General features: G+C 38.0%; 1 protein-coding gene across 2 annotated transcripts in view; it reads right to left on the bottom strand.

Moving 5' to 3' along the window:
• atp9b (ATPase phospholipid transporting 9B) overlaps nucleotides 1-26513 on the bottom strand; it is a 298121-nt gene that overhangs the window by 82161 nt on the left and 189447 nt on the right. For both annotated transcript variants that reach the window (XM_078397707.1, XM_078397708.1), the window contains exon 11: nucleotides 19467-19543. In XM_078397707.1, coding sequence (XP_078253833.1) covers nucleotides 19467-19543 — 77 coding nt within the window. The remainder of the gene's footprint in view (nucleotides 1-19466; nucleotides 19544-26513) is intronic.

Genomic DNA, 26513 nt, shown 5'->3' with positions numbered 1-26513 from the left:
AACCCTTGACAAAGAACCTCAATGTTGAGTAATGCACTCAAATCTGATCTGTGTAAGTCATTGATTTTTATTTCCCACTGTTGGAAAATTAATTCTTTAGTTATTTATTGGGGCACCCAGTTAAACAGTAAAATGACAAAAATTGTGATTGGTGCAAGTTTTTTAATTTCAGTTCTTAAGTCATTCAGGAACAAATTAAGCAGCAATAATGTACTCAAGGGCTGTGCTTTATGCAACAAAAATATTAGAGATGCAAATAACTTGAGAGGAAAAGAAATAAACAATTGGTCCATCTTCGAGTGTAAAAGTGGTGCACTTGATGTGCCTACAATAATTGTTAGTGGAAAGCTTCTGTCGAACAGAGTCTAAATAACAGTAATGGATGAATGGTAATTCTGAACTGGAGGGGAGTCATAACAACTTGACATTTTTAGCTGACCCCATAACTTTTCTTTACTGATCTATAACAAGTCTACAATTGTAGACCGATCATGGCAATTGCACATCACAGTATTTCAAGTACTTCATGGTCACACTGCACAATACCACTTTTGAAAATTTACTTTACCAATTACATTACAAACGCCTATTTAAAAATCCTAAATGTAATATGTCATCCCAAATATCATAAAAGGATGAGTTTCTATTTTTTTTTCCCAACATCATTTCTTTATTTCAACTAATTTCTGGTAATGCTGCAAGAAAAAAGACAAGACATTATTCCACTTAAAAGCTAGCTTTATTTCAACTTTGTGGTGTTATTTTGGTGTCTGTTCCTCTTGCTCTTATGAAACAGTTGAAGATCAATTTCATACTTAATGGCTTGTAAAAAATCCTAACATTTGGACTTATGGGAAAAGTTGCAGATTGACAGATAAAGTAAAAAGGTCTGTATTAATTTCCAAATAAAGAAATGCATGGAGTGGTATTTCACTATGATTATACTCCAAAGTACCAATTACTACACATCAGAAACTATAGCGGGTGACACTCTACAATAAAGGGAATAATTTCCAGTTGGAGAGACAGAAACTGCTAATATGCAGGGTTCGAGTCTACAAGAATCTCTGCAAAAGGAAGTAGCTAATAAGGTTTAATGATGCATGTCAGGAAGCCACAGTATGTAGGGAAACACAGCTGGCTTCATTTTGTAAACTCTTCTGAATACACATCTTTCCAGTTCTCGATTGTCAGCTGTGCAAGTGCCACTGGGGACAATTTAAATCATAAATCAGGATAGTCCTCAGTTTCTTGAAATTAGAGCCAATGTATATTAATACAACACTGTCTTCAAGCCACTGCCTTTACTGAAATATATCAGGCATTTCTGAAAATAGTGGAAAGCCAATGTTTGTTTATTAAAATAAAACTATATTCTTTAACCTATTTTCTAGCAATAATCCTTAGATCCTGAGTTTCAGACAAAACCAAGAATTGACCTGCACCGTATTTCTGATGCAGCTAGGATTTTACATTTTAACCTGGTATTTTGACCTTATTTTTAAAAGAAATTGCTGCATGTAAACACGCTGACAAATGACTGATTTTGGTAACTAACACAATATCAAAGTGTTGTATTGACTGCAATGTGCAGGTGACAGTAATTAGCAGCAGATGACAAAAATAGTCTGAATTCATGCCAGATGGCGGCTGAGGGTCAGTGGAAACTAAAAAATCCACCACAAGGAAACTGTTGTAACATATAATAACTACCAAACTTCCAAGCACTCAAAAACAAATTAGTTATTCTATCACAGGAAGAAACCAACATGGCTATAACATTAAATTGCAATAAATTCACACAACTACACCACTTTACTCGAATCAGTTTAAATAATTTAATTACAGAACTGAAATACTTAAATTCTAAAGGAAGGCAAGGCACAGTCATAAATGTAAACAGTTAATGAACTGATTACATTACTTCAAGCAATGCAACTACAATATTTTTTAAAAATTACATCACAACATTTGAAGTGCATAATCTTAATGCAAATGCATAATGTCACAGAATAATCATTGTAATCAAGGTTGATCATTCCAAAATAGCATCTGATAATATACACCAGATTTATTTTAATTTTTCTGAGAAAAATACCAATCTAAGATTTTTTTATGCTGCTAGGGTAAGAATTTTCAAAAGGCACACTGCAATAATTATGTGAGAAACTCAGTGGATAAAGTGACAAGGCATATAATAAATTTAACAATTAAGTATAGAAATTCAAACTAGCCAACTAGCTGAAAGCTGGCAAATTTTTTTCATTAGATATTTTCTCTTCTGCTCGAAAACCATTTATATTCATTTTACCAGTTAATGCATTTGATAGTTGAGATTCAACATGGTGCAATATTACTTAAATACAGTCAATTCCACACACAAGGGGCAATCCATGAAAACACTTTATGAAAAAGGCATTGCAACATGTTAGATTTTAAATACAAATAAAAATTCTTTCAAGGGCCCTGCTAATGTTTTTAGAACCATACACATTACCTAGTGCAATATTAAAATATTTATATTAGGAAGGTACTGCACAATATCGTTGGTCTGTAATTAATCAACAGCTAAGACATGGGTTGGAGAACTATGGGTGACCTTGACAGCCTCAAACTGATCTGAGACCTTTGGTTTAGGTTTATTATTGTCAAATGTACTGAGGTACAGTGAAAAGCTTTGTTCAAACAGATCAGATATACAAATACAGAATACAATCAAGTCAAACTTAAGCACAATAGATGAAGCAAATGGGAAAATGCAGAGTTTAGAATATAGTTCTCAGCATTGTAGTGCATTGGATTAGAGAATTAAAGATTAGCCATGGGGACTGAAAAAAAACAAGAGTTCTCGTTCATGATCTGTGACTATTGCCTGTGTAATTTTCAGAAACTGTGAGGTTGTCATCCCTATAGACACAGAAAGCACCAAATCAGTTTGCAAATGAATGCAAAACTTAGAAGGCGTCGATACTAGAAATAGTGTATTTGTTCATACAGCTGGGGAATTGTAATCTTCATGGTATTTTTCAATCTGCATTCTAGAGCAATTAGGAAATAAGTTACATATCACAATTCTAGACATGCAAAATATTATTGCTTGGCTCAGGCATTCACAGCTAAAGTGGCTTTCTTGTGGAATCAGAGCCATTGTCCAAATAATGATTATTAAATTACAGACCTATGAAAAATAAAATTATGGTGCTGCCAGAATACAGCTGATGTTCTTGAAATAGTCAACAAATATTGTATTGAAATACAAGATTAACAGAAACAGATAAATTGTATTAGAAGTAATTCAAATTGAATTATTCTCCCAAATAATCTCTTGACTACTTGGGATACGGCTTGAAGTCTCAATTGAAAATTAAAAGGAAAATAACACTCAAGTCCCATACAATCCTTAGGATTACCAAGATGAAATCAGTGCATCCTACTTCCAGTTTTACCAACAACCATTTGGGCAATTTATTTATTAAAGCACATCAGACATATTTTACTTTGTTTGCAGTTTTGGTAATCCTACCTGCCCAATCACAGGTCTAGATGTCTGCAGCTCAAAAGCATTTTAGAAGATTGGCAACATCCAGGACAAAGCAGGCACTGAATTGCCCCCCACCCACCATCCTAAATGTTTATCCCGTTCAGTGCCATGGCAGTGGCTTTAATGTGTACTATTTACAAAATTCCTCTGCAGTTACTCCGACCACACTACCGAAATTGACAACCTCTGTCACCAAGAAAGGGGTCTTCATGTGCTTAGGAACATCATTTTCTGCAGGCTCCCTTCGAAGACACATACCATTCTGACTTAAAATACATACTGGCTCTTTTTCATTATTAATGAGTCCAAATCCTGGAACTTCCTATCTAACAGCACTGTGGGAGTCTCTTTGTAAGACTCTAGCAGTTTGAGGCAGCAGCTCAGGCACATCTTCTCAGGGGCAATTAGATTGTGAAATAAACACTGGCATTGCCAATCAGATTCTAAATATATATATTTTTTTAACTTGCACCACTCTTAGATAAAAGAGGATGCGTGGTCCTTACAAACTCATTGAGGTCACTAACTAGTTAGCTGCTGGCTTGGAGCATGCTAATTCTATTTTCAAATTAGTCACTAGTTAACAGGAAGAAATTGAGAAGTATTCACCATCACTCCCAGTTCTAATTTTGAAGGGAACTAATCAAGGCAAGAAAACATGCAGAGCATTCCTGGTGAAGTACAATGATTATTCAACAAAGAGGAAAAGCTCCTGAAAATATTAGATTTAAATTGCAATACCGAAATGTTTTCATGTGTAAAATCATTCTGTGAAGCTGTATGGCAAGGTCAACAAAGCCATTTTCATTTTACAATACATGTAATGTATGCAAGCAGGTCCGAACCTATCAAATATTCTACAGCATTTACTGCTTAAACCCATTTACAATCTAAATTATGGTCAAGGTTTATTTAACATTGCTTTTTCTATCTTTACTACAGCAATTTTCACAACTCTAATCCTTCTCATTTTCTTTGGAGTTGCCACCACACCACCTGCAAAGTGCACTTGTTTCGCTCTAGGTACAGGATGTGCAATTTTGTTTTGGAAGATAAAAATTGCACCCCATTTCTGTAGACCTCCATTGATTGTGTAGACCTCGGTTGATTATATATCTGTAATTTTTCTACCGAACCTATTAGCTAAATAGCAGGACATGCCCACTTTCTAGACTATTGATAAAATGGGCAACTCTGCTTAGTCTGTGGGTGCGCTTCGGTAACATGCATGCAGAATTCCTTTGAAGGATATTTAAAATAAATATTTGGAATAATGTTTTTTGGTGAATGCAGCATACTTAAATATCTTGCAATGAAACATATAAAATTTTATTTCAAATTAGAAAAACACTCATCATGCTCTGGGCCAATAAATCTAGCCGCTGGCTTGGAAGGGGATCCTGGGAGAGAAAAGGTCAGCAGGTTTAAGGATTTATTGTTTAAAAGTTATTCTGTGGCACTAAATACATGGAGGATTTGAATTATCTTATAATATTTCTGTTTCTAAATGGTCATGCACTTGGCTAAGATCATATTTACTTTAGTCATTACACATAATTGATGTTATCAAGACAAGATAGACTAATTATTCTCATCTTTTCTTAACATTTTCCTCGTTTATTTGGAATTTTTAATTCAATTCTTTTATTTAAATAGAGCAAGTGTCCTATCCATTGGTTGCAAACACATACTGAATCAAGTTCTTTTTTTACCTCTTGAAGTAATTGTTTTTACTTCCATCAGATGCAATGATAATATCATGAAGACTCCACAAAATGAGTCCATTCACAAAATTCAGCAAAAAAACAAATAATACTCCAGTTTTGTGGCTGCCATCAAGAGAGCAGCTAAAATTCAAGAATGATCCAAATTTTGTAGAAGGATTCAACTAATGATTGAATGCCTTATTCAATGAACTAGCTTAAAATCTGCTGATCCCTCAAGTTCTTTGGACAAGCAATGTCATATAATTGTAATTTGATTTTTGAGGAAAAAAACATTTTGATTAAGGAAACAAGAGCATTAAAAATTCAGCAGCCTTTTTCAGTTATCAAAATGATAATGAAAACAAAATTAGTAGAAATAACCATTATGTATTTCACAAACGATCTTGCTTTCAAAAGCAACAGACGTATTGATGAAACAAGTCATAACATTGCATTTGGTAAAATTAAAAGAAATAATTTCTTGAGGTAAGATAGACTTGATTTAACTGCAGGCAAGCACAGTAAAACTAAAAATGCAGAATTTGCATCTTATGTAGATATGAAAGCCTTAATTACTGGATACATCTGCTAGATGCTGGCATTAACAGTGGTATATAATCCAGGGATCAGGCTGTCTGTTTTCATACCAGTTTTGTTATTATCTTTACATTAGCATTATTTACTGGATTAACTTTATACCAATCTGTTTCTGTGGCCCAGAATTTGCAATGAACAACAGTGAGGCTAATCAGTGCTCACATTTATAATGGAGGAAATCTGTCAGCAACTTCTGGAGTATGCACATCCACAGTTGCTATCACGATTCCCTGCTCCTCCACAGGCTGCGCTACAGTGCAGCCTTCACCAATGTAATCTACATAAATCTGGGAGTTGCAGAAAACTTTGGATGCTTATAATTATTCCATAATATGTCTCATATGGTGGGCGACTCTAGGACCAGAGGGTACAGCCTCAGAATAAAAGAACGTACCTTTAGAATGAAGATGAGGAGAAATTTCTTTAGCTAGAGGCTGGTGAATCCATTGAATTCATTGCAACAAACCGTTGTGGACGCCAAGTCATTGGGTATTTTTAAAGCAGAGATTGATAGGCTCTTGATCAATTAGGGCATCAAAGGTTATGGGGAGAAGGCAAGCGAATGGGGTTGTGAGGGAAAAATGGACAGCCGTGATCAACTAGGCCAATGGCCTCATTCTGCTCCTATGTCTTATGATTCAGACAATTATTAGAAAAAGGCAACAGAACCTTTCATTGGTTTGCATCGTCTCAACTACTGTTTAACAAGTTCCTTGGCCTTATAACATTAATTGCACATGCAGGTGGTTATGTCCTCACAATTTATTTTAAAAGATCATGCTTTTTTAACATTAGTTAACAAATATATCAATGAGTATGGCTCGATTTTTATTTTGTTCCTTTATCATGTCCCCCAATTCTTTTTCATTGCCTGGCTACTCTAACTCTTCAATGTCTTCAGTTGCAAGAGGGAGACCTTGAAGCTGATGGTTGTGGTTGTGAAAGGTAAAATTCAACCCAGAGATCCATCATCTTTGCTGGAGGTTGACATTGAGCAGTGCTAATTTGCCATATACTGCAAAATACAGGCCTTTATCATTTCCAAATAATGTAAAGCCGCTGATGAGAGTGCTGCTATATAATTTCATGACCCTTCATCCACAGAAATAAAATGGATTACTCAGTAGGAAAAAATAGAAAATATTGGAGACACAGCAGTGTAACCAGCACTACAAAATTTAGTTTACTTATAATGGAAATTCAGAGGTTAATGATAGAAACAGAGGCCACATTCCATTTGCTTTCCTGCCACCAAATCACCTGAGAGGGCTATTCTATAATACATCTTAAAAAGATAAAATATGTACTATAAAAGAGAGTATATTTATGTATTAATTACTATTAAAACACAAAGCACGTGCAATAAAACCAAGATAAGCGCTCAACCAAGAAAACCAAGCCCAAAGCCAAACTAGTATCTAAACCGCTTTTACACACTTATGCTAAGGCCAACATCTAACTCCATGTGCAATAATAAGCTGTAAATACTATAAATTGTGATAACTTTGAGAAAGACCAGCTAAAATCAAGTTCAAAAGCTGAGAGGAAATGCAAACCAAACAAAAGGAACAAATGTTGGAAACGTGGAATTGTGAGCTTTGCATTTCTAAGCTCATTAATAATACGAAAAAACGAAAAAATGTTTAGGTCAGGCAGCACTTGCGAAAGACACAAGTTAACGTTTCCGATTGAAAACCCTTCTTTCATCTTTGACCGAAATGCTAACTTTGTTTCTCTTACCTCAATTGCTGCCTGACCAACTTTGTTTCTAGAGGGAAACAAAGGGGGCCCCACAGTGACCAAAAACATCCTATCGTTGGCAACGGCCTGAAAAAAGCGCTGCCAGCCAGAAGCTACATTGCGAGCCCCAACAACAGCCTCAGCAACCGGTAAAGAAGAGGTCTCTTATGCAGACCAGCAGCATTGGTGCCTAATTTTAACGTGAAACAACATGAAGTGCTGGAGCAACTCAGCAGACTGAATCAGTCTGAAGAAGGGTCCCGACATCACCTATCCATGTTCTCCAGCGATGCTGCATGACCTGCTAAGTTATTCCAGCACTTTGTGTCCTTTTGTGAATGAACCAAAGATAATAGAGGAGCAAGATAGACCACTCGACCCTAAAAACCGTAGTAGGTCATGGGTAAATTTCAGCGCCATTTTAGTGAGCAGATTCTGTGTGCTAGACTGGGCAGTGTTCACAATTCCCTGCGATTTCTTCATATAAAAAATCTTTGCAAACAATTATTTTTGTTCAACTTCTTGGATAAGTTGACAGTTGACATTTATAACTATTTCTTGAAGAGTTGCTGCTTCGTGATCTTTAAACTTTGGATGTTACTGATTGAATATTTGCACTACAGATCCACTCTGTCTGCATCAGGCCAATTGATCTTCTTTGCTTTCTCTGTTCATTTTAATTTCACCTCCACGAACTGTATCTTTTTGTTTTATTTTAAAAAGTCATGGAAGCAGAGATAGGCATTTGCAAACAATAGAATTCTACTGTATCCACAATATAATTAAAAAGACATTTAACTTTATACTTAAAGCCAAGAAAATTTGAATTGGTGAATTGATTAGTTGAAACCCCTTGACAGCCACTAAAATGACCAATGCTGCCTGACGTGGTACAGAAGCATGAACCCAATTCAAATAGACACAGTGGTGGAGTAAACCACCGGGTCAGGCAGCATCTCTGGAGAAAAAGGATGGGTGATGTTTCAGGTTGGGACCCTTCTTTAGACAAGGGTTAGCCCCTGTGCGTGTGTCTGTGTGTTTTATGCATATACATAAACCATAATGGTTGAATCGCCTTTATGGTTTATGTACATCTTGTGAAAAATAAGATGAAGAGAGAAATAGAGCGTTGTTTTAAATCGAAGTTGCTTCTGATCCATGAGAAGGAACTTTGAGATCTATTTATCTCTATCTTGCCTCACACACAAACACATATTCATATATATATGAATCTAAAGTTAAATTTGTGCAAAGTGTGTGTTGGAGCCAATTCTCTGAATGCATTCAAGAGAGAGCTGGATAGAGCTCTTAAGGATAGCGGAGTCAGGGGGTATGGGGAGAAGGCAGGAACGGGGTATTGATTGAGAATGATCAGCCATGATCACATTGAATGGCGGTGCTGGCTCGAAGGGCCGAATGGCCTCCTCCTGCACCTATTGTCTACAAGGGAAACTGCACAAAAGAGGGGGCTGGGGAGGAAGGATGGGAGGGAAATGGGCAGAAACAGTATGAAAGAATAAAATTAGAGAAATTAAGCAGGGGGGAAACATTTAAAACGAAAAATAACAAAAAATGTGAATTGATAGATGAGATATATACTGCATTTTAATGGTATCATCACACGTACTGTTCCCCCACAACACGCATAACGAACGGCAGGTTTTGCTTACTAAAATGGCAGACGTTCCGCTCTGTTGTGTACTACACTTCAGTATACACGATTTCGACGGAGTGGTCCATCTTGCTCTGCTCTATCTTTGGAATGAACCAACATCTTTCTTTCAACTACATACAATAATACCTTACTTCAGTTATAACGGATAATTGGAAAAAACGGACACCATTCCCCTCACAATGGTCCGTTATACTATAGGTGTTTACTATAGGTGTTCAAATGCAAAAGCACACCACCACCCTTCCTTTCTTCCGCTAAACCATTGCCTTCCAAACACATTTTCCCGCAAATTGAGATTAAGATTGTTTAACCACATTCATTGTCTGGATTTCAAAGGCACTGTGAAAACTTCTATATTTATCTGTAGTAGCCAGTGCTACATTTTCACCTATTACACTCCTTGTACTGATCATACTTGCACTACATTTCTACTTTGGGAATTTAAGGATATTACCAATACAACAATAAAGGAAGAGCTCTCTGCATGAGAGTGGACTATGACAATGGCAATGCTGTTTTTTATCATGGTTCTATCTGCAATGGGGTGATGGTTGCAGAAGCTTGGAGGCATTGTGGAACCATATTTCAAGTTGTCAAGTTCAACTGGTGGACAAGTTGTGGAGGGAAACATTTTTGATGTCAACTGTGGACACTGCTCTCTCTAGGATTGAAGTTCAAATCCTAAATCGCACTCCTTGAAGAGGTAGAAACAGCTTAGATGTATCAATAATTTAAATATCAATTACAGATCACCCACCCTGAACTCTGCCCTTGGAACCATCTTATGATACAATTGGTCCAACTAAGCTTCATCTAAATTGAAGATCAAGGGATTGTGATCCTGCTTCCTTTCAGTAGAACTGACCACCTCCTGCATATATAAATATGTTAACTGCCCTCTATCAGCCAAACCCATATGTTGTCAAGATCTACACATGTACTGGTCTGGAGGAAAACCTAAAGAATCATTCTTGAGGTCTGTGGACGAAGACTGAAGCCTGTCCTAATAATCTGAAGCAAATGACCTCTTGCATCTAAGACTGTAGCTTAATAAAAAGATTATACCTTCAAATTTACTTCATGGTTCCATTTTTGGCAAGTTGTTCTGATACCAAACTGAACTGAAAGCAATACTCATGTCAATTATTCTTATTTCTGTTCGTATCTTAGCTTCTCTATTGTCTCCATCAAGAGTATAACCAAGTCTGAAATAAAGCATTGCAACCTAATTACAGTATCAGTGAGCAGGTTATTGGTCAACTGATACTTATAACAAAAAACTGCTGAAGGAACTCAGCCGGTCAGACTGAAGAAGTGTCTGGACCTGAATCATCATCTGTCCATTCCCTCCACAGGTGCTGCCCGACCCACTGCTCCAACACTTCACTTTTTGCTCAAGATTCCAGCATCTGCACTTTTTTATGCCTTCATGATACTTATGACAATTGGATTTTCTCTTTCTACATCATTACTGATGTGTGAGAGGAGGAGGATGTATATTAATTTGTCAGGCTTTTCTCATGCTGGAATTACATTATTGGATAGCCATATCAACTTAACGTCATTGCTAACAACGCAGTTCAACTCTCTTCCTTGAATGTTTCTAAGGGCCATGACTAGTTCATTTTGTAACTCCATGCATTGGAGATTTTAAGGATCTCCCATCATGATAACTCCTTCTGCATTAGATCAGCTATGATGCCAACATCACTAGTATTGGACACATTCACTTCCGAAGGCATCAACAGCAATGCCATGATACTTAATGTACTGTCAACATGTTTAAAATAGTAGATTTTATTGTAAAGAACCTTTGATCAAGTCTATAGTTTAGCAATTTGGCACAAGTAGAATTCTGGGTTCATTTGGTTCACACATTAACCAAAGCAATGACATCATGACATAAGATTTAAAGATTTTTTTTGCTGTTCAAATTAAACATGAAGCATAAAACATAATTGTAATCCAAGTAAGATTTCTCAAGACAACTAAATTACTAATAAGTCTATTTTCAAATTCTTGGTGAGCAACCATTTACCGACAGCAAAATTGAGTTATTTTGTTTGTCTGACAGGCACAAAATGGCAACATCCTGTAGGAGGCAGTGAGGATTTATCAACAAATTTCAATGGTTCCTTTAATAAAAGTGATGCAATTGTTAAAAATAGCCTCTCAGAAACAAGTAAACGTGCACATCCAATCCATAATCAGGATTAGCCAGCTGCGAGTAAAATGCCACATTGCATACCTAAAAATGCATCTATCCCTGTTGGTTAATTAGGGTCTGAAATTGACCTTTATCTTTGGTAACTCTAACTTAAACACGTAGGTTCATGACATTTGAGGGGAAAGCAGGATCTCTAAAACCCAATCAATTAAAAAAGTTAATTTAAAATGCACACATATAGTTAGGAGAACCAATAATATGCATTCAATCTTTCTAAATAATTTCCCACACCTTGAGCCATATTTTATATCATATTTTATGGCTTCAATGATTTTGTATTTAGCTCTTAAGGGTACTGGTAGTATTTGTCATTTACATACTAATATATCAGGCACATCTAATTCAGCATGAAGCAAATTCAAAGAACAACATAACTTTAAATCTAGTCTTTCAGAACTCACTGCACAAAAATCAGTGAAATACAAAATAATTTTCAAAACTTTCAGTTTAAAAACAATTTGGCCAGTTTTATAGTTCCTTTATCAAATAATATTAATGCATATGCAAATTTATTTTTTAATGAGATGCCCCAACAAGCAACAACACAAATGCTCTCACACAAATGAAAAATAATAGAAAATGTGTGAAAAATGGCCTTTGAGTAAATCAAGCTATTATACCAAGGTGGCTAAATTTCCACAGTAGATATGTTTCCTTTCTACAAGGGAAAATTTCTCTGCAATTTTCTCTCCTTTATTTTACATTTTATATGCAGCTGATTCTCCAGTGATAGCCTGATATTCAGCATGAGAATAAACCACAGTTATCATTTAATTCTACAGCGGTTTGCGATCCTTAACAGTTTATGTTGGTGGAAATATATGCTTCCCATATCTTTAGCCAGGCTTGCAGGTCTGCATCCAAAAAATCCTGAGCATGGAGAGGATTAAAAGCCAGAAGATACTCTCTTATGGTCTATACGATTTATTACCAAAGATAAAATAACTCAGTGATTTAATAGCAATTGGGTATTTTATCCATACATTTAAAACAAGAGGGTAACGAGGAAGAGGGTCAAATCATTCAAAGATAAAGGAGGAAATTTATGCTTGGAGTCAGAGGGTGCAGGCGAGGTAACTAAACAAGTTCTTAGAATCGGTATTTACAAAGGAGAAGGACATGGAGGACAGTGAGATCAATGTGGGGTATGCTAATATGTTTGGGCATTTAGAGATCAACATGGTGGTGGATTTCTTTTTTCTAAAATTTATATTTTTATTAAGAAATATGACACATGAAAATGAAAAACAATGTCAGTTCAATGATGAGAATCACAGTCAAAGGATAGAGACAAAATGGCAACACTACAATCAAAGTACTGTGTATCTCAATAGATTGAAATAAAAACTAGTCATACTTTCTGTGTTTCAAAGATATAATAAAACAAAACAAAACAAAGCAAAACAAAAGACAAAAAAAAGGGGGAGAAGGGGAAGGGGGAGGGGGGATCCGTTAGTCAGGAGACAGAGATTGCAGAGAGTGGAAAAACGTTAAAAAAAGATTGCCACTTATTATAAAATTTATCAGAATTGCCACTCAGTGAATATCTAGAATATCTAATCTTCTCCAACTTTAGAAAGGACATGATATCACTGAGCCACTGAGAGCTGGAGGGAGCTTTAGTAGACTTCCAGTGAAGAAGAAGATGCCGTCATGCTAGTAGGGAAGTGAAAGCAAGAATGTCTAATTGCATGAAGGTGTAACAGTTGTAGTCTTCTGGAAGCCCAAATATGGCAATATGGGGAGAGATGTTTATAGTTATCGAAAGTATTCTTGACATAGTATTGAAATAGTTCTGCCAAAAGCAAAATAATGATGGACAAGAATAGAACATATGGGTTAAATTGCAGGATGAAGAGTGACATCTGTCACAGCTGCCGGTGATATTGGGATAAATGGTGGTGGATTTCTTGAGGAACATTAAGGTGGATGAACCTGAACTTAATGGGAATTGTCCCAGCTTACTGGCAGAATAGGGGAGATTGCTGGGGCCTTGATATAGATCAATTTATCCTCTTTAGCCATTGACCACGTCCCAAAGTGGAGAGAAGCCATTGTTGTTCCTTTAAGGAGGAAAATGGGGATAATCCAGGAAGTAGTAGGCTAGTAAGCCTCATATCAGTGGGAGGAAGGCTATTGGAGAGAACACTCAGGGGTAGGATTTACTCTTAGGATTTGGAAGAAAATGGGCTAATAAGCAAGTTCGGTATCTTGACTAAGCATGCGCCGGTCAACGGAGCAAAAATATTCTCGCCGGCTGATCTGCTGTGTGCATCCAGATGCTGCCGGTAAATTACTCCAGCATTTTGTGTCTACCGGGTGATATTATAGGGAGGGTTTGATCAGCCAAACCACTCCGCTACATGCTGACCTCTGCAGCTGTCTAATCGCTGTAAGAACAGCAGCTTCAAGTTTGCAGTGGTCATCCACTGACATTCCGGACTGTAGCCACCACCCGCACAAAGCAGCAATTCTTTCACTCAAACGTTTGTTTTTCCTTTGCATCGCCGGCAATTCGGAAAACCAAGAATAACTCATGGTTTGGGAAGTGCGACATATTCCCGCTTGAGGAGCAGCTCCGATGCAAAAGAAAATCGTAACAATCTCGCTCACTCACTGAAGCATAAAGCAATAAAACCTATAAAATCATCGTGATCTTGTACAAATTAACCATAAATACACCTAATTAATACTTTTTAAAGCAGTATTTTCTTACCTCTACGAATCAAAACTGGAAAATGCAGAAGAAACGCAGGTCTATATACACACAGCAGATCTGCCGGCGAGAATGTTTAGCTCCTGCGACCTATGACCGGCGCATGCTCAGTCGAGATACCAAACTTGCTTACTAGATGCAGGTCATGTCTTACAAACTTGATTGAACTCTTTGAGGAGGTGATAAATGTGATTGACATGGGTAGGGCAGTGAATGTTCTCTCCAGGGACTTTAGTAAAGCATTTGACGGGGTCCTTCATGGGAGGCTGATCCAGAAGATTATAATGCTTGGGATCCACAGTGACTTGGTAGCTTGGATTCAGAACTGGTTTACTTATGAAAGACAAAGGGTAGTAGTGGAAGGACATTATTCTAGCTGCCGGTCTATGACCAGTAGCTTTCGGTGTGTGCTTGGACCTCTGTTGTTTGTGATAAATAAATATATAGAAATGACTTGGACAAAAATGTAGATAGGTTGATAAGCAAGTTCGGTAGAGTTGGGATCAGTCACAGATATGGGTGGAGAAATGACAGATGGAGTTTAATCTGGGAAAGTGCGAGGTGTTGCACTTTAGAAAGGTCAAATGTAAGAGAACAATATACAGTTAATGGCAGGATCCTCAACGGCATTGGAGCATAGGGGTACAAGTCCATAGCTCCCTGAAAGTAACAATAAAGTAGATAAAATAAAGAATGCAGATGGTATGTTGCGGGCATCATAAAACTTTGGTTAGGCTGCATTTGGAGTATTGTGCAGTTCTGGTCGCCCATTACAAGGAGGATATTGAGGCTTTGAAGAGGGTACAGAAGTTAACTCGCATGCTGCATGGATTAGAGGGTATTAGCTAGATAGAGAGGTTGGACAAAGTTTGATTGTTCTCTCCGGAGTGTTGGAGGCTGAGGGGAGACCTGGGACCGCCGTGAGGGTGGGGAAGGGAAGAACAATGGAGGTCCCGGCGTGTGGGGGTGATCGCCGTGAGGGAGGTGGGAGGAGAACAATGGACAATAGGGGAGGGGGGAAGGGGACAAAGGACAATGGGGACCGAACGTGGGGGAACCGCTGAGGGGTGGGTGGGGGCCAAAGGGGGGAGCCGGCGTGCTTTGTAACTTTGGCAGTGCCATACGTGGCTGCTATTTGTATACATTGTGTATGCAAGCAAAGAGTTTCACTGTGCCTAGTCACATGTGACAAAGTATTCCTATTCCTATTTCTAGAAGGATATAAAATTATGAGCGACATAGATAGGGTGGACAATCATAATCTTTTTCCCCAGGGTGGAAATATCAAATACTGGAGGGCACATTTACAAGATCAGAGGGAGAAATTTTAAAGGAGATGTGCGGAGTAATTTTGATTTAATCAGAGAATGGTAGATACCTGGAACGTGAAGACATGGTGGGGTGATAGCAGAAAAGAGTGTGGTGTTTAATGGATTCTTAGATAAATACTTGAATACACAGGGAACGGAGGGGATATGGAGCACGTTCAAGCAGTAGGGATTAGTTTGGCACAGACATTGTGGGCGAAAGGGCCTGTTCCTTTGCTGTATTGTTGTAAGTATATTTATAGACAATAGGTGCAGGAGTAGGCCATTCGGCCCTTCGAGCAAGCACCACCATTCAATGTGATCATGGCTGATCATTCTCAATCAGTACCCCGTTCCTGCCTGCTCCCCATACTCCCTGACTCCGCTATCCTTAAGCGCTCTATCTAGCTCTCTCTTGAATGCATTCAGAGCATTGGCCTCCACTGCCTTCTGAGGCAGAGAATTCCACAGATTTACAACTCTCTGACTGAAAAAGTTTTTCCTCATCTCCGTTCTAAATGGCCTATCCCTTATTCTTAAACTGTGGCCCCTGGTTCTGGACTCCCCCAACATTGGGAACATGTTTCCTGCCTCTAACGTGTCCAACCCCTTAATAATCATATGTTTCGATAAGGTCCCCCCTCATCCTTCTAAATTCCAGTGTATACAAGCCTAGTCGCTTGTGGCTCAGAGTGCCCCAAAGGACTGCGCAGTTAATTAGGCACTTCTAAACTAGATTACAGTTAGAGAAAACCCGAGATAAATAAATACATGCACTGAAATAATAAATTGATTTTTTCTTTAAAAAATATGTGTTTTTAATGAAACTACCTTATTTTTGAAGTCAGAAAATTTGGTTCATAATTCCAAGCTACCAGTTAAAATATTGAAAAATGAGACAGCAATTTATGCTGATTAGATATCTTCTTGGATATAAAATTAAAACCCAATCTAATATTTGCTGACTTGAATTCTTTTGATACCATAGTTGGGTCTCGTCAAGCTTGGGTTGAGTAGGTAGCTCTAAGTACTGAGCCTTAGTGCCACTCCAGCTCAATCCCACCTGATACTTAGGAACTTCGGGTACCTAACCAGAATCTACACACAAAGCCTAGGCTCGAGTTAGGAAGCCACGCTGAACAGTTGTACCACACTACTTATGAAACTGCAAAGCAATCTTGCACTGCATTAGGACAGCAGTTGCCCTCTTTATGCAAGTAGCAATTTCTCACATTGATTTTTTAAAAAGTTATCTGCCTTCATTACAATTGGGACCTCTTCCACCCGGTGAGCAGCAATGCTTGTTTAAATTTGTTGCAAAGCCTCAGAATCACTGCGTTTGTGTACTGGTTAGAGCACAAGCCAGATTTTAGATTTTTTTTTTCCCCCAATCCTATTTGGTTGAAATGGCACGTATATTTAATTATAATTTAGGTGAGAAAGACTTGCGAGTAATGGACCTTGCACATGCTTTGGTACACTAAACATGAATGTATCTCATTCGAGAATAATGGAAACAAGTGAGATTTGAGAACAATGTAATGAAGAGGTATATCTCCATAATATCTGGTCTCAAAATACAGTAAATGGAATTGAATAATTATTAGTATTAAGAAATCTATTTGTGTGTGTATCTAGAGAGTGCATAAGGTAATATGTATATGCAATGAGCTGTCAGAAGAAGTGATTAAAGAAGGTACAAAAGCATTTAAAAGATTTGAAGTATGTAGACTGGAAAGATTGAGAGGGGTATGGGTGAAACACTAGCAAATGGGTGCATCGTATATGGGAATCTTGCTTTGCATTGAAGAGTTGGGCCGAATAATCTGTTCCCATGCTGTAAAGACTATTGTGGGAATGATGGATAGTGGTATGTGTTGGATTTAATGCTTGGTGCTGAAATACCTAATAAATGAAAATTAACACTTTCGTGACCACTGTAACATTGAACACTTTTTTTTCAAAATCTGCCATGTTTTAGATTTGCATTGAATGTCACTTTTTTGCTGAAGGACTAACAGATTAAGAAATATTCTTAAGCGAAGGCACTTGACATTCACACTTAAGTAAGACATTTATAAGAATACAAAATAATGATAGGTATGGAAGTGAGATTTCGAATTCAGTATTTTAAAAGGTAACACTCTGAATGAAGCATGTGTTGCTGTTTGCCAAATAAAATCCAAGATTAAATCACTAACAGCCAAATATTAACAAAGGACAGCCTCCCTCATTTTAATATTGCATTTCTAGCAATTGAATTTCACTATCATGTTTTAATAGAGACAAATACTTATTCTGTGTTTCTGAAAACCTACTGTTTGGGCTAATCTCAGTAAGGACATTACCAAGCATTGAGTGGTCAGCATGCTTGAATAATAATACTCACTTTATGTGGTCAAGTCTGATGTAACAGTTGACATTCTATTGCCTTGCAAAGCTGATATCGGTTTTACCTTGAGCAGTATTTTTGCTAATTGGTACAAATAGCTTTATTTTAAAAGCAGAATAAAATCTAAATATATTGCAGTGCTTTTGTTGGATTATTTTAACTTCATGAAGTAATTAAACTTGTTAAAAAATAATGACCATAACTATCCTTATAATGCCTGGTAAATTTTTAGGGAAATTGATATTATTCAGAGCTAACAATGCTAGACTGAAAGAAGACATAATGATGCATCCCATTATTATTCATGCAATGACTTAAAGCACCTACCTCTTGTGTCAGAGACAGTTGAAAGCATCTTTTTATTAGAAAAACAAAATCAATATGCTCTAGGGCTTACAATAACTGCTGCGGGCAATTTGTATTATCACTCCTTTCACAGGGATCCACGCTTGGAATAACTTATGACAATGAACACTATGAAACGACTGACTGTCACAATTGACAGTTGACAAGTTGTAGTGCCTTTTTTGATAAGTTCAATCACGTGAATTTTCATCACGCACACTACATTATCACAAGCGATTAAATACAATTTTTATAATATGCGATAAGATATTATTCCTTACATTAAAAAAAATCATAACTTATTAGCTAAAACCAAAACTTATAATTTATTTCCTGAAAATGCACCAAGTAATGAATATCACAAAACTTATAAGAAACTGCAATTTAGGTGCATTGAATCTGCTTTAAATTGTCAAAGTCACCTATTTAACAAAGCTGTGCTGAATGTTCCCTTCCCCCCACCACTCTAAAAACACGAATAGGGAATTGCATCATTTCATATCAAGCAACTTTTTCCCTTTTATTAACTCTATAAAAGCACAGATCAGTGCAATAATAGGAATCCATCGAAAGAGTAAATGGAAATAATGCAATTTAGTAAATTTAGAATAGAGCACTGTAAAAGCAATAGCAGTATTGATGCTAGTTGTTAAAGCCATCACTGCAGCTCGTTATGATTCTTACCCAATTGAAATGCATTTTATAGATTAAGTACACAAACCATTTTGATCAATTATGTTAAGCTGGGTCATTGTTAAATAAATGACATTAATTTTTATGCATAGCTAAATCACTCTTGCCTGAAAACAAGTTTTAAAAAATAACACCAGAAAAATGACAGAGGGTGGCAGCCATCAGCAAACAAAAATAGATATGCAAAATTTCAAATTTGATTCACTCTTGCTCCTCTAAGGTCAATACCATTTACTCATCAAGAATCTGTTTGGAATTCACATGTTACGTATGCTTTAACATGTTTGACATTGTACTCCATTTGTGAAGTGGTGGCTGTCTCAAAACAAATTATGCATTTGGTAGCTTGATTTGTGAGCTGCAACAATTTGTGGAAAAAAGATAAAAGTAAAAATCTGTAAACTAAACATGTCAAAATAAACAGGAAATAGGGGAGGAAGAAATTGGCTGCCACACATTTGAAACACTCAAAGACAGTTAATTACATGCAATGAAAAAAGCAGTTTCAAAACAATATTCAAACTTACCTTATTTTTAGGATTGGAAGTGTTCATTACACTGCGAGTTTCTTTTCCAGTATATATTACCACCCCTATCACAGTGCCTGCAAAAAAAGAGCTCTAATAAACTAGATATTTTGAATCAAAGCATCACTGCCAATTTTCACGGATGCAAGAGAGCTGAATTGACAAAATTATGTATCATGTTACTTAAAGGCAATGTTATGCCAAAACAATAGTTCATGCATAATGCATGTCTGGAATCCACATCCAGAAAACTAACACTAAATTAGTTACTAGATTGTGGAATAGTTATAAAATACATATCTGAAAGTTATAAAAATAAAATGAAATTGAAGTAAATGTTGCATTATTTGCAGATTGGAAAACTGAATTTTGTAACATGTGATAACCAATCAATAATCACATTTTATTCATTATAATAATATCAGTGTAATTTCTAATGTGATCATTTTTACAGGTCAAGGTAATGGTTTTAGAATCTTCATTAAAAAAACATAGAAATAACCCATTTTTGAAGCTATCCAGAGAATAGAAAAGAAATAGATTCAGTGAATCACATTTGGCAGTCAGGAAGGCAAGAAGAATTAGCAAACAAGTCATTAAAGGTACTAAATTACAGTAGAGACAGACCAGCATCACAATGAATGTTGTTAACAATTCAGAATTTCAACCTTCCAACATTAACAAGCTTTGAAAGACACCAGCCCCTCTGACCTTTACTTGCCCTTTGAACACAAAATACAATAGCATGGAACAGATCATAGCACAAATTATCACGCTACTTACTAATGGGATATAAAAAGATTATAAATGCTGGACACTTATTCTCTCATCAACCAATTAAGAGAGAAAAAAAATTATTAATGAAGAATAACAATACGATGAGAATTGTTTCATTCTTTTCATTCGGCCTCAGAAAAGCTTCACAAGCTCAACGTTTCAAGAGTTAATTTTCTAATGGCAAAGAAAATCTGGAAAAATATCTCAATGTGCTACGAATTCGCGAATGTCCCTGTGGTTGATACTTACAGACAAAATCCTGTTTAGACACAGTCACTACATATCGAGGTCAATCTGTGGATCAAGGTCAGGCTTGGGAACAGTGCTCAGGGAATTGCATGGGGAACACCTCAAAACCTTCAGCTTCTATTGCCGCTGCACTGACAATTACAGTGGAGACAGGCCACAAATCAATACTGTGGAGGATCACTAACATCAGGCTCATGTAAGTATATGAGGGTTCAATGCACAGCGGAGAACTAAGATGCAATAAATCCAGACGATAAGTGTCCCATTAGTATTTTTATTAGTTGATGCCATTTGTGAAAGGTTTATTAATAAGGCATAAGTGGTATATTGATACAGGTGGTCCCTGATGGATATTACAAAACAAACCTCAAGTATAATATAACAATGTAGATAAAAAAAGGCATTTGTTTCAACTAATGGTCTGTTATAAACCATCTTGGCATACTGCTACTTTCTAAACAGAGGAAAAATGCCAATCCATTATTCTGATTATTTAAGTGGATCTCTGCTATACACACCATGAGTGGACCCTAAATATTTAAAATCACTTGTGTAAGAAAATGTCTACACATTAGTGTAAAAGTTTCCTACTTATGCAAATTCTTGATGCATTGAAAAGCTGATTAAACATAAGCTTCAGTGGAATCAGGTTTCTCAAGTATATAAAACAGTTCAAATCATTACAACATGCCAGGTCAATTTCAAATGACTTACTTTCAATATAGTGTACTATCTTTAGCTTAAGAAAAGTTGGTGTACAGCTACCAGCTCAGGCACAATACAGAAGAGATTACATTTCATTTGATCACGAGACATGAACTGCCAGCACCCTTCCCTCAACTCAATTGCTGCTGAAACCCTCAGTACAACTACACCAAAGCTTGTATGTCAAACCTCCCACTGAATACTCTTTTTAAACTGATTATCTAAAGATAGGTTGCCCAATCATTCACCATCTCATGTTTTGCAATTCACATTAGTTCGCAGTGATGGAACACTTCCAGCATAATGGTGCAGTGGGAGAGCTGCTGCCTCACAGCGCCAAAGGTCTGGGTTCAATCCTGACTACAGGTGCTGTCTGTGTGAAGTTTGTGCATTCTGTGATCGCACAAGTTTGCACAGGGTGCTCCATTTTCCTTCCACATTCCAAAGAAGTGCAGGTTTGTAGATTAATTGGCTTCTGTACATTGCCCCTAGAGTGTCGGATGTGAAAGTGGGATAACATGGAACTCGTGTGCGGGTGATCAATGGTTGGCGTGGGCTCAGTGAGCTGTAGCTCTAAAGTAAACTTTCATTTCAAAAACAGAAAATGTTGTAAACACTCAACAGGTCCGGCAAGTAAGTGAAGAAAAAGGTGAAATTACTATAAAATGAAAAAATGATCCATTTTAAAGCCTCAATCTCATTGTTTTCCTTTATCACATAACTTTTCAGTTTACCTGCACTTTTGCTGACTCTGTGTCTTACATTCCTGCACTGCTATAATTGGTTCCATCTTTTCTCTTGATTGAAAAGATATTGCAAAAGACTCTCGGAAGAATGGGAACAGAAGTTCTAGAGCGGAAAAGAAATTAAGGGCAGGGCCAATTGTGAACGATGTGAGAGAGGAGGTAAATACAGAAGTTAAAGTGTTGTACTTAAATGCGCGTAGTATAAAAAATAAAGTGGATGAGCTTGAGGCTCAGTTAGTCATGGGCAAGTATGATGTTGTAGGGATCACTGAGACATGGTTACAAGAGGACCAGGGCTGGGAACTGAATATTCAGGGGTACACAACGTATAGAAAAGACAGACAGGTGGGCAGAGGGGGTGGGGTTGCTCTGATGGTAAGGAATGATATTCATTCCCTTGCAAGGGGTGACATAGAATCAGGAGATGTTGAATCAGTATGGATAGAAATGAGAAATTGTAAGGGTAAAAAGACCCTAATGGGAGTTATCTATAGGCCCCCAAACAGTAGCCTCGACATAGGGTGCAAGTTGAATCAGGAGATAAAATTGGCGTGTCAAAAATGTAATGCTACGGTGGTTATGGGAGATTTCAACATGCAGGTAGACTGGGAAAATCAGGTTGGAAATGGACCCCAGGAAAGAGAGTTTGTAGAGTGCCTTCGAGATGGATTCTTAGAACAGCTTGTACTGGAGCCTACCAGGGAGAAGGCAATTCTGGATTTAGTGTTGTGTAATGATCCTGATCTGATAAGGGGACTAGAGGTAAAAGAGCCATTAGGAGGCAGTGATCACAACATGATAAGTTTTACTCTGCAAATGGAAAGGCAGAAGGGAAAATCGGAAGTGTCGGTATTACAGTATAGCAAAGGGGATTACAGAGGCATGAGGCAGGAGCTGGCCAAAATTGATTGGAAGGAGGCCCTAGCAGGGAAGACGGTAGAACAGCAATGGCAGGTATTCCTGGGAATAATGCAGAGGTTGCAGGATCAATTTATTCCAAAGAGGTGGAAAGACTCTAAGGGGAGTAAGAGACACCTGTGGCTGACGAGGGAAGTCAGGGACAGCATAAAAATTAAGGAGAGGAAGTATAACATAGCAAAGAAGAGTGGGAAGACAGAGGATTGGGACTCTTTTAAAGAGCAACAAAAGTTAACTAAAAAGGCAATACGGGGAGAAAAGATGAGGTACGAGGGTAAACTAGCCAATAATATAAAGGAGGATAGCAAAAGTTTTTTTAGGTACGTGAAGAGGAAAAAAATAGTCAAGGCAAATGTGGGTCCCTTGAAGACAGAAGCAGGGGAATTTATTATGGGGAACAAAGAAATGGCAGACGAGTTAAACCGTTACTTTGGATCTGTCTTCACTGAGGAAGATACACACAATCTCCCAAATGTTCTAGGGGCCGGAGAACCTAGGGTGATGGAGGAACTGAAGGAAATCCACATTAGGCAGGAAATGGTTTTGGGTAGACTGATGGGACTGAAGGCTGATAAATCCCCAGGGCCTGATGGTCTGCATCCCAGAGTACTTAAGGAGGTGGCTCTAGAAATAGTGGAAGCATTGGAGATCATTTTTCAATGTTCTATAGATTCAGGATCAGTTCCTGTGGATTGGAGGATAGCAAATGTTATCCCACTTTTTAAGAAAGGAGGGAGAGAGAAAACGGGTAATTATAGACCAGTTAGTCTGACATCAGTGGTGGGGAAGATGCTGGAGTCAATTATAAAAGACGAAATTGCTGAGCATTTGGATAGCAGTAACGGGATCATTCCGAGTCAGCATGGATTTAGGAAGGGGAAATCATGCTTGACAAATCTACTGGAATTTTTTGAGGATGTAACTAGGAAAATTGACAAGGGAGAGTCAGTGGATGTGGTGTACCTCGACTTTCAGAAAGCCTTCGACAAGGTCCCACATAGGAGATTAGTGGGCAAAATTAGGGCACATGGTATTGGGGGTAGGGTACTGACATGGATAGAAAATTGGTTGACAGACAGAAAGCAAAGAGTGGGGATAAATGGGTCCCTTTCGGAATGGCAGGCAGTGACCAGTGGGGTACCGCAAGGTTCGGTGCTGGGACCCCAGCTATTTACAATATACATTAATGACTTAGACGAAGGGATTAAAAGTACCATTAGCAAATTTGCAGATGATACTAAGTTGGGGGGTAGTGTGAATTGTGAGGAAGATGCAATAAGGCTGCAGGGTGACTTGGACAGGTTGTGTGAGTGGGCGGATACATGGCAGATGCAGTTTAATGTAGGTAAGTGTGAGGTTATTCACTTTGGAAGTAAGAATAGAAAGGCAGATTATTATCTGAATGGTGTCAAGTTAGGAGGAGGGGGAGTTCAACGAGATCTGGGTGTCCTAGTGCATCAGTCAATGAAAGGAAGCATGCAGGTTCAGCAGGCAGTGAAGAAAGCCAATGGAATGTTGGCCTTCGTAACAAAAGGAGTTGAGTATAGGAGCAAAGAGGTCCTTCTACAGTTGTACCGGGCCCTGGTGAGACCGCACCTGGAGTACTGTGTGCAGTTTTGGTCTCCAAATTTGAGGAAGGATATTCTTGCTATGGAGGGCGTGCAGCGTAGGTTCACTAGGTTAATTCCCGGAATGGCGGGACTGTCGTATGTTGAAAGGCTGGAGCGATTGGGCTTGTATACACTGGAATTTAGAAGGATGAGGGGGGATCTTATTGAAACATATAAGATAATTAGGGGATTGGACACATTAGAGGCAGATAACATGTTCCCAATGTTGGGGGAGTCCAGAACAAGGGGCCACAGTTTGAGAATAAGGGGTAGGCCATTTAGAACGGAGATGAGGAAGAACTTTTTCAGTCAGAGGGTGGTGAAGGTGTGGAATTCTCTGCCTCAGAAGGCAGTGGAGGCCAGTTCGTTGGATGCTTTCAAGAGAGAGCTGGATAGAGCTCTTAAGGATAGCGGAGTGAGGGGGTATGGGGAGAAGGCAGGAACGGGGTACTGATTGAGAGTGATCAGCCATGATCGCATTGAATGGCGGTGCTGGCTCGAAGGGCTGAATGGCCTACTCCTGCACCTATTGTCTATTGTCTATTGTCTATTGATATGAAATATTGCTGAAACTAATCCATACTTCTCCAGATCTAATTATTCCAATGCTTTCCATCTTTAACTTACCAGTACATTGAACTCATTATTCATCCACATGTCGGATGTGGTCATTGTCAGTGAAGCCAACAATCATTGCCCAGCTTGAACTACCTTTGAGATGCGGTGGGGAGCTCCTTCCTTAAAATGGTACTGTATGGTGCTAGGTAAAGAGATCCAGGGTTAGATAATGGAGTGATAATGCAAGATTATGCTTGGCTTGGAGGGGAATTTGTCACTGCTGGTGGTCCTATTTTGTATCCTCCGAGCCAGCAAGGTCACAGGTTTGAGTAGTGCTGTTTAAACAACTTTGGAGAATTGCTGCACTTTGCTGATAAGCAAACCGACAGCATCAGCGGCAGAGCGAATTAATGCTTGCTGAGGTGTTTGGCCTAATTTGTATGCCCTGCAGGGTAATTTGAATACTTTGAAAAAGTTGATAAGAAATCAAGGCAATCATAAGGTGATAGATTCCTTTCAAAGGGTTGTCCTTTTTTGTAGACCAGTGTAAAGACTTAAGTTTGTCAACCATAAGTTAAGTTTGTCAACCATACAGTAAGATCCATCATTTGTTTTGAAAATAACCTGATGGAATCTGTTCAGATTGGATGCTTACTACGTGTGCAGAAAATACATTTACAGGAAGATGATATATTCAATGCCAGCACAGTGGTGCAGCTGGTAGATCTGCTGCCTCAAAGCGCCAGAGACCCAGGCTCAATCCTGACCTTAGGTGCTGTCTGTGTGGAGTTTGTACATTCTCTCTGTGAACACATGGGCTTCTACCGGGCACTCCGGTCTCCTCCACATCCCAAAATCGTTTCCTCCACATCCCAAAATCGTTTGTTTGTAGGTTAATTGGCCTCTAAATTGCCTCTACTGTGTAGGGTGGATGAGAAAATGGGACAACATAGAACAGAGAACGTTTATTCCCAACTGTCATCAGGCAAATGAACGGTCCTCATTAGCTAGAGTGTGGGCCTGACCACTGGAGATCTCTGAACTATCTTTATTTGGACTTTAGCTTGCATTAAATGTTGTACCCTTTATCTGTGCACTGTGGGTAGTTTGATTTTAATCGTATAGTCTTTTCTTTGACTGGATGGCACGCAAACATGTATCTCGGTACACATGACAATAATAAACTAGTGTTAACAAATGATCAGCGTGGTTTTGGTGGGCTGGAAGGCATGTTTCCGTGCTCTATCTTTCAATCAATCAATGCCTTGGCCAGATAATTATGCCAAGTGCATCTCTGTATATGGAACAATGGCAGCATCAGCTGACTTCAAGGGAATAAAATGGATTGGATATACCAGAAATAAAAACTGATTTTGTGTAATGAATGAGTTAAAGGATAAAGAAATACAGAAACTACACAAATGTATTTGATTTGAATGCTAAATCACTCTGATGTGGAATACAAATTCTCCAGACTTTTCTGC

Source organism: Rhinoraja longicauda, chromosome 4 (assembly GCF_053455715.1).
Source record: "Rhinoraja longicauda isolate Sanriku21f chromosome 4, sRhiLon1.1, whole genome shotgun sequence".
NCBI classification, from domain to species: Eukaryota; Metazoa; Chordata; class Chondrichthyes; order Rajiformes; family Arhynchobatidae; genus Rhinoraja; species Rhinoraja longicauda.
The sequence above is the reverse complement of the archived record's forward strand: the minus strand, read 5'-3'. Positions and strand labels throughout refer to the sequence as shown.